This window comes from Salmo salar, chromosome 17 (genome assembly GCF_965601325.2).
Source record: "Salmo salar chromosome 17, fSalSal1, whole genome shotgun sequence".
Lineage (NCBI taxonomy): Eukaryota > Metazoa > Chordata > Actinopteri > Salmoniformes > Salmonidae > Salmo > Salmo salar.
The window spans coordinates 24,844,376-24,859,425 of NC_138307.1; the positions used below are offsets into that span (position 1 = coordinate 24,844,376).

The 15,050-nt window shown below is 45.2% G+C and overlaps 1 protein-coding gene across 2 annotated transcripts in view; it reads left to right on the plus strand.

Annotated features, from left to right (window-relative positions):
* LOC106575804 (semaphorin-5B) overlaps nucleotides 1–14,785 on the plus strand; it is a 93,107-nt gene extending 78,322 nt beyond the window's left edge. For both annotated transcript variants that reach the window (XM_082963644.1, XM_082963645.1), the window contains 9 exons: nucleotides 747–890; nucleotides 1,250–1,397; nucleotides 1,634–1,859; nucleotides 3,265–3,519; nucleotides 6,607–6,777; nucleotides 7,102–7,251; nucleotides 7,478–7,516; nucleotides 9,318–9,523; nucleotides 10,581–14,785. In XM_082963644.1, coding sequence (XP_082819770.1) covers nucleotides 747–890; nucleotides 1,250–1,397; nucleotides 1,634–1,859; nucleotides 3,265–3,519; nucleotides 6,607–6,777; nucleotides 7,102–7,251; nucleotides 7,478–7,516; nucleotides 9,318–9,523; nucleotides 10,581–10,766 — 1,525 coding nt within the window. In that variant the 3' untranslated portion in view covers nucleotides 10,767–14,785. The remainder of the gene's footprint in view (nucleotides 1–746; nucleotides 891–1,249; nucleotides 1,398–1,633; nucleotides 1,860–3,264; nucleotides 3,520–6,606; nucleotides 6,778–7,101; nucleotides 7,252–7,477; nucleotides 7,517–9,317; nucleotides 9,524–10,580) is intronic.
* The last annotated feature ends 265 nt before the right edge of the window (nucleotides 14,786–15,050 follow it).

Below are 15,050 nucleotides of genomic sequence, written 5' to 3' on the forward strand. Positions count from 1 at the left end.
TGTGTGTGTGTGTGTGTGTGTGTGTGTGTGTGTGTGTGTGTGTGTGTGTGTGTGTGTGTGTGTGTGTGTGTGTGTGTGTGTGTGTGTGTGTGTGTGTGTGTGTGTGTGTGTGTGTGTGTGTTGGCTTTACTATCCTTGTGGGGACCAGAAGTTCTCACAAGGATAGTAAAACAAGGAACATTCAGACAAGTGGGGACATTTTGCCAGTCCCCACAAGGGAAAAGGCTATTTTAGGGTTAGTGGTTAGGATTAGGGTAGAGAAATAGGGTTGGGTTTGGGGTTAGGGAAAATAGGATTTTGAATGGAAATCAATAGTAAAACAAACGTGTGTGGGTGCGTTTGTGTGTTATTAGAGAGATTACAGTCTTCACTGGTGGCTTCCTGTTGCTTACTTTACTGTGTTACTATGCAGGAGAGAGACGGAGGAGCTGAAGGGTCTTTTACAGGAGGGTATTTTACAGGAGCACCAATTTAATTAGAAGGGAAGCTCCACCGGCCTGAAGCACTTAATCAAATTAGGTGGATTTTTTGTATGCCTTAGCCGAGTCAGCTTCCCAGACAAGCACACGTAGACTCAGCAATGTTTGTTCTGTTCTTCTGCTTTCAGAGAGTTTACAATAGACTAGGCTGTTAGAGTTTTAGGTGAATCTGTGTGTCCTCTGAGTCTCTCTCTCTCTCTCTCTCTCTCTCTCCCTCCCTCCCTCCCTCCCTCCCTCCCTCCCTCCCTCCCTCCCTCCCTCCTCTAGGAACGGAGGCTGGACCCCCTGGTCCTCCTGGGGTCAGTGCAGCACCAGCTGTGGCATCGGGTACGAGGTGCGCCAGCGCTCCTGCAACAACCCCTCACCCCGGCATGGGGGGCGTGTCTGTGTGGGACAAGGCCGAGACGAGAGGTGAGACAGAGGGACACAATGCAGTACATTCAGTCAGGTGTACATTCATTCAGGTGTACATTCAGTCAGGTGTACATTCAGTCAGGTGTACATTCAGTCAGGTGTACATTCAGTCAGGTTTTCTCCCCATCTTGCATCATATGCTTAGTGACAGACGAGATGTGTAATGCCCTCAGCTTTAGCTCAGCAGGTTAACACAGTATTGTGGCGTTGCAGGAGACCCTGGTTCAGCGATGCAAAGCCCTGAAATGGTGCACATATTGTAAAGCAGTGGTTCACCTTCTCTTACAGAGACCACCAGGCAGAAAGAGTAGGACTGCAGGTTTACCGCGTGTGTGTGTGCGCGTGTGTGTCTGCAGGCTGTGCAATGAGAAGAGCCCATGTCCCCTGCCTGTGTTCTGGTCGTCTTGGGGCTCCTGGTCTCAGTGCAGTGCAGAGTGTGGAGGAGGGGTCCACTCCCGGGTCAGGAGCTGTGAGAAGGGGAACACCTGCCCAGGATGTGCTCTGGTACTGTACACACACACAGACACACACACACACACACACACACACCCTTTACTACAACTTTCTCACAGATAACACCCTTATTTGATCTAGTGAATGGCATCTTTCATTATTCATTTATCATAGCCTGAGGATGAACAGTCAGGTTGAAACTGACATATCCTCTCTCTCCCCTCTCCCCTCTCCCCTCTATCCTCTCCCCTCCCCTCTCTCCTCTTCCCTAAAACACACTCCCTTAGGAATACAAGACCTGTAACCTGGAGGCGTGTCCGGAGGTCCGTCGCAACACCCCCTGGACCCCCTGGATGCCGGTGAATGTGACCCAGGACGGAGCCCGCCAGGAGCAGAGGACCCGCTACACCTGCAGGGCCCTCCTTCCAGACCCTCATCAGCTGCAGCTGGGCAAGAAGAAGGTGGAGACCCGCGTCTGCCCCAACGACGGCACCGCCACCTGTGAGACTGAAGGTAAGTCTGAGGCCGTCCCACTAATACTGGACATACACTCACACACCTTTCCACTCCCCTTCTAAAGAACCAAGTCCAGACAGACAGACAGACAGACAGACAGACAGACAGAAAAGCCTGCTAAGCCTCTGATGTTATGCAGTGTGCTGTGGTTTTTAACCGGCCAGCTGGGATGACCTATGCTGTGCTCACTGGGGCGGGACGATCTGGGCGGTCATACCCAGTGACAGGCTCCCCGGGGGGGGTAGGTGTCACAGTGCACAGCCTCTCATTGATTTAAAGGTCAGACAGGCAGGCAGAACGCCTCTCCTGCTGACAGTAACTAGACGGGGGAGAAGGGTGTGTGTGTGTGTGTGTGTGTGTGTGTGTGTGTGTGTGTGTGTGTGTGTGTGTGTGTGTGTGTGTGTGTGTGTGTGTGTGTGTGTGTGTGTGTGCATATTTAAGACAGGCTCCATGTGAAGCAAGGCAGATAGAGAGGATGTGTTTGCGACGATTTGCAGAGAACAGAGCAACCGTATGGTCACTGGGTCTAAACACAATGTCACAGGCTGTCACCGGGCCTAAACACCATGTCACAGGCTGTCACCGGGCCTAAACACCATGTCACAGGCTGTCGCCGGGCCTAAACACAATGTCACAGGCTGTCACCGGGCCTAAACACAATGTCACAGGCTGTCACCGGGCCTAAACACAATGTCACAGGCTGTCACCGGGCCTAAACACAATGTCACAGGCTGTCACCGGGCCGAAACACCATGTCACAGGCTGTCACCGGGCCTAAACACCATGTCACAGGCTGTCACCGGGCCTAAACACCATGTCACAGGCTGTCACCGGGCCTAAACACCATGTCACAGGCTGTCACCGGGCCTAAACACCATGTCACAGGCTGTCACTGGGTCCAAACACTGTGTCACAGAGGCGCTGTCTAGACTCTAGAGGAGACATCTGGCCTCACAGTAACATGGACAGTATGAAATATTACTGCTGCCCTGGTTTCAAACCACACAGACAGAAAATAAAAAGCTATCAATTCATTATTGAAGTCATTTCCATAATTTAGGTGACGTGTTGCTTTTTTTCCCCTTTTCAAAGAGTTCATCTAGAACCGATTAACCCAGATTTTACCCCACAGTTGAATGTTTGGCCCAGATTCTAACTGCACAGGTTACTATCATACCATGTAATGAGGAAGGAAGCCTCTGCACTCTTAGAACCAGCCCATTTTCAGTTATTTCATTGCCAAGCTTTAGGTCACAGAAGACCATTGTTTATCAGAGCTGTTCTCTGTTTCCTACCATACCATTAGGAAAACAACATATTTTTGACTTTGAGAAGTAAAAAGAATATTGTAAATCACCTTTTGTGTTGTAATGTCTCATGTATGATTATATCTGTGGTTCAGCTCTGGTTGAAGACTTGGTCAGGACCAGTGGAGGAGGCAGTAGTGGTCGACCTTTGCTCCGACAACCAGGTGGCACCAGGTGGTCGCCGTGGGAGACATGGTCGACCTGCTCCCAGGAGTGTGCCAAAGGCTTCCGCACGCGCAAGCGTACCTGTGCCTCAGCCGAGGGCAAGAGCAGCCCCAGTGCCTGTAGTGGATCCCCAGTGGAGTACCAGGACTGCAACTCCCAGGACGGTAACTCCCAGCCCTGCCCAGGTAAGACAAAGACTACTCCAGTGCTACTGTATATCTGCTCAAATACTGTACTGACCGATTAACTTAACGGGCAGTGTAGAACCAAGATTGGGATTCCTTCAAAGCCGACAATAGCCTTTTAAAGGCAATTTCCCCACGTTCTCGGAGATCGCATTCATGGTAAAAGCTGCTGAAGCCGGCTTAAGCGTAAATTGCCTTTAAAAGTCTGTGTTTTTCACTAAACTGGTCTAAAAAGCATGAATAAAATGTTTTCAGATGGGCATCATATGAAAGCTTGTTCTACTGCCAACATGACTAGCTAAATTATAAAATACGTTAGGTTTTCACAAGGCAATTCAGAGAAGCAGATCATCATTTTGGTCCGCATAGAATGGAGTCATGAACAGTGGTGTTAAGTACTTAAGTAAAAATACTTTCAAGTACTGCTTAAGTCGTTTTTTGGGGTATCTGTACTTTACTATTTATATTTTTGACAACTTTTACTTTTACTCCAATACATTCCTAAAGAAAATAATGTACTTTTTACTCCATACATTTTCCCTGACACCCAAAATTACTAGTTACATTTTGAATGCTTTGCAGGACAGGAAAATTGTCTAATTCATGCACTTATCAAAAGAACATCCTTGGTCATCCCTACTGCCTCTGATCTGGCAGACTCACTAAACAGAAATGCTTAGTTTGTAAATTATGTAGTGTTGAAGTGTTGAAGTGTGCCCCTGGCTATCCGTAACTGTAAAAAACAAGAAAATCATGCAGGTTTGCTTAACATTAGGAATTTGAAATGATTTATACTTTTACTTTTGATACCTACAGTTGAAGTCGGAAGTTTACATACACCTTAGCCAAATACATTTAAACTCAGATTTTCACAATTCCTGACATTTAATACTAGTAAAAATTCCTTGTCTTAGGTCAGTTAGGATCACCACTTTATTTTAAGAATGTGAAATGTCAGAATAATAGTAGAGAGAATGATTTATTTCAGCTTTTATTTCTTTCATCACGGGTAGCCTTCCACAAGCTTCCCACAATAAGTTGGGTGAATTTTGGCCCATTCCTCCTGACAGAGCTGGTGTAACTGAGTCAGGTTTGTAGGCCTCCTTGCTCGCACACACTTTTTCAGTTCTGCCCACAAATTTTCTATAGGATTGAGGTCAGGGCTTTGTGATGGCCATTCCAATACCTTGACTTTGTTGTCCTTAAGCCATTTTGCCACAACTTTGGAAGTATGCTTGGGGTCATTGTCCATTTGGAAGACCCATTTGCGACCAAGCTTTAACTTCCTGACTGATTTCTTGAGATGTTGCTTCAATATATCCACATCATTTTCATTCCTCATGATGCCATCTATTTTGTGCACCCCCACAACATGATGCTGCCACCCCTGTGCTTCACGGTTGGGATGGTGTTCTTTGGCTTGCAAGCCTCCCCCTTTTCCTCCAAACATAATGATGGTCATTATGGCCAAACAGTTCTATTTTTGTTTCATCAGACCAGAGGACATTTCTAAAAAAAAATACGATCTTTGTCTCCATGTGCAGTTGCAAACCGTAGTCTGGCTTTTTTATGGCGATTTTGGAGCAGTGGCTTCTTCCTTGCTGAGCGGCCTTTCAGGTTATGTCGATATAGGACTTGTTTTACTGTGGATATAGATACTTTTGTACCTGTTTCCTCCAGCATCTTCACAAGGCCCTTTGCTGTTGTTCTGGGATTGATTTTCACTTTTTGCACCAAAGTACGTTCATCTCTAGGAGACAGAACGCGTCTCCTTCCTGAGCGGTATGACAGCTGCGTGGTCCCATGGTGTTTATACTTGCGTACTATTGTTTGTACAGATTTGTACCTTCAGGCATTTGGATGAACCAGACAAGGATGAACCAGACTTGTGGAGGTCTACAATTTTTGTTCTGAGGTCTTGGCTGATTTCTTTTGATTTTCCCATGATGTCAAGCAAAGAGGCACTGAGTTTGAAGGTAGGCCTTGAAATACATCCACAGGTACCCCTCCAATTGACTCAAATGATGTCAATTAGTCTATCAGAAGCTTCTAAAGCCATGACATATTTTTCTGGAATTTCTAAAGCGGTTTAAAGGCACAGTCAACTTCTGACCCACTGGAATTGTGATACAGTGAATTATAAGTGAAATAATCTGTCTGTAAACAATTGTTGGAAAAATTACTTGTGTCATGCACAAAGTAGTTGTCCTAACCGACTTGCCAAAACTATAGTTTGTTAACAAGAAATTTGTGGAGTGGTTGAAAAACGAGTTTTAATGACTCCAACCTAAGTGTATGTAAACTTCTGACTTCAACTGTAATTATATTTTCGCGATTACATTTACTTTTGATACTTAAGTACATTTAAAACCAAATAGTTTTAGACTTTGACTCAAGAAGTATTTTACTGGGTGACTTTCACTTGAGTCATTTTCTTTTAAGGTATTGTTGCTTTTACTCAAGTATGACAATTGGGTACTTTTTCCACCACTGGTCATGAATGTATTCTGGTGCGTGGTCCACTGAAAATGTTCACAATGCAACAAACATAGGCTCATTTTGTTCAGGACAACCCAGGGTATGACGCCATGTCATCTTGTAACTAACTAACTATACATCAACATAGTGATCATAAACATATACTATATGACAGTAGTTTTATGATGTGGAAATGTGAAGTGTACATTTGGACTCACGGGTGTTTGGCTTGGATGACATCAAATCGGTATTTATTATAATTCTCAACGTATCTTCTTTCAAAATACATCGAGTCCTCGTCATTTACAGCATTCCCCTCACTCAGACAACAACAAATGTGCAAAAGTTGACCAATTATCTGGAGGGATGGGGGCAACTTCTTGTTGCGCGTGGTGCACAAGTTCAGAACGTCTGTCAGTCCAAACCCATCCAGAGCTGTGAAGCGCAGAGCCAGAGCTGTGTAACCTGTTGCTATACAGCCACTGTGTTCCAATGTAGGTGCTTATCAGTGTCCAAATCAGCCCTTTTCAACCTGTATACTGACTGAAGGACTACAGGAAATAAATATTTTATATTTTCTATAAAAGTTTGGTGTGTGTGTGTGTCCAGTGAAAGGAACCTGGTCGTGCTGGGCGTCATGGTCTCACTGCTCTGCCACATGTGGAGGTGGGCACTACCAGCGTACCCGTACCTGTAGCAACCCTGCCCCCGCCCACGGAGGTGACATCTGCATCGGCCTGCACACTGAAGAGGCCCTGTGCAACACACACACCTGTGAAGGTATGCAGAATGAACAGATTCACAGATGACAGATATGCAGCACTCAGTCATACACAGATACACAACATTCAATCATATCCTGCACAGGTTCACATATTTGCAGCATTCGTTCATACAAATATTGTCTTAAAAATGTTGAGCATTCAAAGTAACTAATTTAATTTAAATGATGGTGCATAAGTCATGTTAAGGTTATGTAGCTGCTATGTTGAGTTCACTGTGGCTTTGCTTTGACTTCTAGTGGTACAACAACTCATCCTCCTCTCTTCTCTCCGTCCACCCTCTCCTCCAACCCCCTCCACTCCTCCTCCGCCGTTCCTCCAGGTGGCTGGCTGGTGTGGTCAGAGTGGGGGGAGTGTGACGAGGAGGGGCTGCAGCATCGCAGCAGGGAGTGTGGGGAACGGGAGGCAGACCCCAGCCTGTGTCAGGGCAATGCCACCGCGAGCAGGCCCTGCCAGCCCCCCGAGGTGCCAGGTCAGCCCCCAACATTTTGAACACACTGCTAAATAGCCAGCTGACCATCACTTTATGGGCAGTGCTTGGTTGGTTTTGCTGCAGAAAGTGGTACTCTGTGATTGTGGGGATCTTTGACTCTATTGGCTAGTTGAATTGTGCATTGCAGTAACAGTCTGTTTCTCTCTCTCTCGGTTCCTCCCTATTTCTTTCATCTATTTTTCTCTCTCTCTATTTTTCTCTGCAGTCATTCTGCCTGGACAGGATAACGATCAGCGTTGTGGGGGTAAGTGAATTACGAGAATCCCCCCTCCTCACCATCCCAGTGGGGGGTTACAGGGACCCCAAGGACATGGAGCGTGCCTCTCGTCACCCCCTTCCTCTCCCTCCCCCTCTCCTCTTGTTTTACGCCCTTCCCACTCCCGTTGCATCACAAATGAATCATCGCCACCATGATTACACACAATGCTATCATTCCTAAAAGCTTTAGGCCTAGATTCAATCAGATCTAGCGTTAACCGGCGATAGCAAATACCCACAGCTGATATTTTGGTGGTGTCGGAGGTGTAACTGTGTTGCAGCTGTCAAATCAGGGAGAAGCTGCTATTGATCATTGTCACGAAGCCACACCCCGTCCCACTCTCATTAGAAGTTCAGAATGAGAAAGTGTAGGCTATATAGAAATAATTGTGCTCAAATCAAAAATCATTAAACAATCAGCCTAATCAACGTGTAGATTACATCTCACATTACAGTGTTAAAACTTCTAAACAAGGCTGAAAGGGATTTCTATTAATGCGACACCGTTCAGCCAATGGCAATGTCTGCTTTAGGAATGATGCCAGGAGCCGCTTGTGGATGTGACAGCTCTAACGCAGTTCTGACACTGCCAAAACAACCGCTATGTGGATGTAGGCTAAAGCAGATCTGATTGAATAGAGCCTTAAAGCCTTGTTCACATTGGCAGTTTGAAGTGATTCAAATCCAATTTTAGTCCATATCTGGTCCGAATCTGTTATTTTTCCTGCAGTCTGAACAGCCAAAAAGTACATGGAATCAAATATTTCAAGCCATATTTCAAACTACCTTTGTAGGTGGTTTGCAATCAGATACAAATCTGATTCCTGACTGTGCAACTTCTGTCTGAACGGTCAAATATGATTTATTTGGTATATATTGTTGCTTACTAGTTAGTGGGTTGACAGTTTTGACAAGACCATGTGGAAGCTAATTAGCTTGTTAATTTAAGAACAAATTACTGAATGTGCTAGAAAGCTAAACAGCTAGCTAGCTGACGGCTGTGGCTAGCCGAAAAGGACTAGTTTTGAAAGTTGGATCATCTTATCCTTTGAGGTTTAAATAAAAAGTGTACTTCCACTATGAATTTGAAAATTCTAAACAGGGAGGCATTGTTGTCACCTTAGCTTGCTACATAACTTCTGAGTGATAAGAAGCATGAGCACCACCAATCAGCCTACACCACTGCGCACACATCTGTCGTTACTATGACAAGTAGCATAGCAACGTCAGCAAATGACTGCTGTCTGAACACACACAAATCTGATTTGGTCACTTGTAACTTACTGTTTGGACAGTCAGTATTCCAAAACAGATTTGAAGAACTAATTTGAGTCTTAAGGCGTGCAGTGTGAACAAGGCTTTAGTTTCAGTATGATTTTTGGTCTTTTGAGCGGATCCTCTCATGACAAAAACATTATGGAGCTATTGCAATGTTGCTAGTAGACCTGGGTTCAAATACTATTTGTAATCTTTCCAAGACTTTTAGCTTCCGCTCTAGCCTGGCTGCAGTGCTATATGACCAGGGTTTACACTTTTAGAAATGTTCCATTTAGCCAGGCAAGCTCAATTAAGAACAGATAAGGCGTTTTAACTGATTTCAAATAGTATTTCAACCCAGGTCTGATCACTAGCTTAGCTGCACTTAGTCAAACCTATTTAAGGCTTCGCTATTTTTGGGAACAAGACTACATTGCCAAAGCAAACATATTGGAACATGTTAAATCAATGATGGAGTAAATAATACCAATAATATTCAAACTCTGTCTCTTTTTCTCTCCTCCTACCAGCCTTCTCTCTATTCCACCTGATGGCCACGGGAGTGTTGTGTTTCTTTGCAGCGGTGGGGCTGTCGGTCCTGGTCTACGCCTACTGCCAACGACTCCACAAGCCCTCCCAGGAGTCAGCCGTCATCCACCCCACCACACCCAACCACCTCAGCTATAAGGGCAACACGACGCCAAAGAACGAGAAGTACACCCCCATGGAGTTCAAGGTAGAGTATTCCACTCTTTCTACCCCCCACCCTTACACACAGGGAATGGAACAGTCCGTTAGGGCAGTCAGACCTGCAGGTTCAGATAGATAACATTTGTTTTCTTTCAAATACTTTTAATTAAGTCTGCCTGGAGCGCCAGATGGGTGGGGTTTGGACTTTTGGAACTATTCCATTGGTTCCATTGCATCAGGCAAGCCCAATCAAGCACAGATGAAGAATTTGAAAGAAAGTAAATACTATTTGAACGTAGGTCTGCTTAAAATACCAAATATCAGACCTCAAATGGTCAGGTCTTTGGTAGAATGGCAGAGAGACTGTAGCTGTGTGTCCGTCCATCCGTCAGTCCTGCCCTTGTGATGTCCCAGTGATGTACCACCTGTTTGCCTCCCACTCTTTATTAATGTGTTCATTAGCCTGTTAACCTATCAGAAAGGAGGGCGAGACTCACACAGCTGTGTTTGATTAATCGAGCCATTACTTGAATTAATTAACGTCTGCTCTCTGGCTGTCTCCTCATACACACACACACAGACACACACACACACAAACACTCCCTCATGTCCTTCCTGTGTCTGCCTCTCTCCATGGTTACCAGCGATTACCACCATGGTTTGTCTGTCTGAGACCCCCGAAAGGGATCGTTAGTCAATCTGTGTGTGATTGATCGTGTCTACTTGTTGATACAGTTTGATGTATTATACTATCTGTGTGTGATTGATTGGGTCTGTGTGTGAAGATACAGTATGATGTAACTGTGGGAGAGAATCTGAATTGCATACTCCTTGTGTCCTCGCCTCCTTCTCAAAACCCAAAGCCAGAGGTCCCGCCCCTTTGACCTTCTCCTCCAATGGGTTTTGAGAAGGAGGTGAGGAGAGAGATTCTCCCTGAGTGTTAGTGGGTGGTACAGTAGGGCGTTGCAGGGAAGTGGAACTGGAAACAAAAATGTGCTTTCTCATTGGACGAGATCAGGTAGCGCCTCCTGCCTTTTGAAACCTTTTCTCCCATGTTGCACCTACTAAACACCCCCTGTTCTGTTCCCTTCTGTCTTCCACAGACGCTGAACAAGAACAACCTTCTCCCGGACGAGAGCTGCAACTTCTTCCCCTCGTCCCTCTCACCCCTCCCCTCCCTCCCCCAGAATAACGTTTACACCACCACCTACTACCCTGCACCCCTGGGCAAATACGACCACCCCTTCCATCCCGACTCACCTTGCAGGAACTATATGCACCACAGTTGAGACAGGACCCCCCCCCCTCCAACTCTCTTCTCTATGGGAAGTTGGAAACACTCCTGCACCCCAGACCCTTCACCGTTTCCTCTCCTCTCCTCTCCTCAATTGAGTGTGTACTCTGCTACAGTGAGGGGGAGCTGTGTTAACGACCGGGCAGACCCTTGAACTGGGTGTGTCCTCTCAAGGTCTGAACCATGCACGTTCTTCTCAATCACCAGTGCAGACGGAGGTTGAACTGTCCCTGTCAACCAACAGGACAATCATTCCGTATCATTGTGACTGTTCAGTTGATATGACTGTTTTATGACGTTGTTTTTCTACTCTACTGTGCAGTACAGCAACTCATCTCAAGACAAGGAAGTAGACTGGACCATGTGGAATGCTGGGAGTTGGAGTCTTATGAGGGAGCTGGGCTGTAGCAGCCTTATGGTTCAGTATGGAGATTCACTACTTGTGGAATCTGTTCTAAAACAACACTGTTAAAAGTCTCCTGTAAAATCCTACGGTATCAGATCATGTATATCACAAAAACCCACAGACTTCACATTTGATCTGAGGAGAATATAAGACATTGTGGCTGGTTTGTATTTGATATAGATGGCAAAGTCAACCGTTTCCAAAGGATACCGTACCGGAAAATGCTGACCAAGACACCTTCCAGCTCTAAAAACCGACTTAATGACGGTGAAAATGCAGAACTCAATGACACTGACAGTATGGGCACGTTTGTCATGCTCCTGCTCACCAACTTGTTTCTCCTGTCTGTTTGGACACACTGCATCAGAACAGCCTCATGGTCAGGTGCTCCCGCAGTGTGGACTAACAGAGAGGGGCTGGTACTGCTTTCATCTGAGCAGCCCAAGGACTCCTGGATTGCGTCCCAAATGGCACCTTATTTCCTATATAGTGCACTACTTTTGACTAGAGCCCAATGGGCCCTGGTTGAAAGGAGTGCACTGGTTGAAAGGAGTGCACTATGTAGGGAATAGGAAGCCAAATGGGACGTGACCATGGCCTCTGAAGGGGTTTAGAATCCTGTAACTACCTGCACCGACACCCAAAAATGACAATGACGGAGATTCAGAGTCAACGTAAAAGGAGCCATTTTGAGAAAAAGACATGTATTTTGAACAACCCAGATACTCAGCTAAGGCTCAGCAATACTGTCTCACCACTCTCATCCCTTCAAATGGATAGCTGTCTCACCACCCTCATCCCTTCAAATGAATAGCTGTCTCACCACCCTCATCCCTTCAAATGGATAGCTGTCTCACCACTCTCATCCCTTCAAATGGATAGCTGTCTCACCACCCTCATCCCTTCAAATGAATAGCTGTCTCACCACCCTCATCCCTTCAAATGGATAGCTGTCTCACCACCCTCATCCCTTCAAATGGATAGCTGTCTCACCACCCTCATCCCTTCAAATGGATAGCTGTCTCACCACCCTCATCCCTTCAAATGGATAGCTGTCTCACCACCCTCATCCCTTCAAATGGATAGCTGTCTCACCACCCTCATCCCTTCAAATGGATACCTGTCTCACCACCCTCATCCCTTCAAATGGATAAATGGATGCATCCAATTGGAAATGTCTATGGATGTGGAAAATGATCTGTATACCAAACCTTGACGTGAAGCATGATGAATACAGTTGGTCTGTAAGGGCACTGTTTCATCATCATGCCGAAGGGAAATGTGTTTGCCATGTTGGTATGATGAAATGTGTATTGAATGGTGGCAGATAAGGTCATCACCTGGATTACAATACTGGATCACTCAGCACTGCTTCCACTGGATCACAATACTGGATCACTCAGCACCTCTTCCACTGGATCACAATACTGGATCACTCAGCACCTCCTCCACTGGATCACAATACTGGATCACTCAGCACCTCCTCCACTGGATCACAATACTGGATCACTCAGCACCTCCTCCACTGGATCACAATACTGGATCACTCAGCACCTCCTCCAGTGGATCACTCAGCACCACTTCCACTGGATCACAATACTGGATCACTCAGCACCTCCTCCACTGGATCACAATACTAGATTACTCAGCATCACTTCCACTGGATCACAATACTGGATCCCATTACTGGATCACTCAGCACTGCTTCCACTGGATCACAAAACATCACTTCCACTGGATCACAATACTGGATTACTCAGCATCACTTCCACTGGATCACATTACTGGACCACAATACTGGATCACATTACTGGACCACATTACTGGATCATGTTATGGTAATCATCTGCAGAAGAAGATATTAACACCAGCCATACTGTGTGTGTGTGTGTGTGTGTGTGTGTGTGTGTGTGTGTGTGTGTGTGTGTGTGTGTGTGTGTGTGTGTGTGTGTGTGTGTGTGTGTGTGTGTGTGTGTGTGTGTGTGTGTGTGTGTGTGTGTGTGTGTGTGGGCCATTCATTGTTGTACATGTTACTGTGAGTGTGGAGAGTATCAATGTGATGGTATTAGAGTAGTGATGATCAACTCCTATCTCTTCCAGTCACATTCAAGTTGTTCATGTTACAGATCTGAGCCCCATATAAGCTGATGGTAGGACATCTTCACCTAAATGATACTGAGCTGATGGTAGGACATCTTCACCTAAATGATACTGAGCTGATGGTAGGACATCTTCACCTAAATGATACTGAGCTGATGGTAGGACATCTTCACCTAAATGATAATGAGCTGATGGTAGGACATTTTCACCTAAATGATACTGAGCTGATGGTAAGACATCTTCACCTAAATGATACTGAACTGATGGTAGGACATCTTCACCTAAATGATACTGAGCTGATGGTAAGACATCTTCACCTAAATGATACTGAGCTGACGGTAGGACATCTTCACCTAAATGATACTGAGCTGATGGTAAGACATCTTCACCTAAATGATACTGAGCTGATGGTAGGACATCTTCAACAAAATGATACTGAACTGATGGTAGGACATCTTCAACTAAATGATACTGAGCTGATGGTAGGACATCTTCACCTAAATGATACTGAGCTGATGGTAGGACATCTTCACCTAAATGATACTGAGCTGATGGTAGGACATCTTCACCTAAATGATACTGAGCTGATGGTAGGACATCTTCACCTAAATGATACTGAGCTGATGGTAGGACATCTTCACCTAAATGATACTGAGCTGATGGTAGGACATCTTCACCTAAATGATACTGAGCTGATGGTAGGACATCTTCACCTAAATGATACTGAGTCTGGAAGTTTACTGTGAAGGTTCTCAAACTATTCATTCTCCAGTCGCTGAATGCAAAGTCATGTTTTCTTAAACAGCAAATCTTAATTTGTTCATAGATGCTGTTCCATGCTAAAGGCAATGAAACCTAAAGTCAGTATGGCTTGTAAAATGTATATTGTATAACTTTTCTGTGTTTCTAAAGGCTTCTAGTTGTAAAAATGCATATGTTTTGTAAATATCAAGAAGGAGATGGAAGTTTGTACCTGTCAGTAACCTGGATTTGATGTGAGTGCCAGTCTGTTTGTGCTGTCATGCCAACTCCTCATCACTCATTGTCACATGGCTTGACAATGACCAATGGGGTTGGCAGGAGCACAAACAGATCAGGGACAAGGCTAGATGCTATGTAGCATAATGTTCATCCCGGAATGTAGTAATGACAGATCTGAGACCAGGTTAGATGTTATGTAACAATGTGCAGCAATGTAATGTAGTAATGACAGATCTGGGACCAGGCTAGATGTTATGTAGATTAAGGTTCAACCCTGTAATGTAGTAATGACAGATCTGGGACCAGCCTGGATATTATGTAGATTAATGTTCAGCCCTGTGATGTAGTAATGTAGCCACACATAGGTTTAGCTGCCATGGTATCTGTTACCCTCAAATCTCAAGATACAACCCTCTTCATGTATTTCAATGAGTTTAATTGTGTGTGTGTGTGTGTGTGTGTGTGTGTGTGTGTGTGTGTGTGTGTGTGTGTGTGTGTGTGTGTGTGTGTGTGTGTGTGTGTGTGTGTGTGTGTGTTAAAAATAAAATAAAAATAAATATTACTGTACATTCATCGTTGTGGACACTCACAGGACACATTCACTTCGTTTTGTCATCGTGATTGGACAGGCTGCTGTTGCATGTTGGAAAAACACCAATCGGAGGGCTCTGCACCCTTCTACGCAATCAACCAGGTGGTACTGCTCACAAGTCCTGCTCACAAGTTATTGCTCTTTTCCAGAACTACAAACATGGCTGTTGGATTTGTGAATTGAGACTTTTTAATCACTGC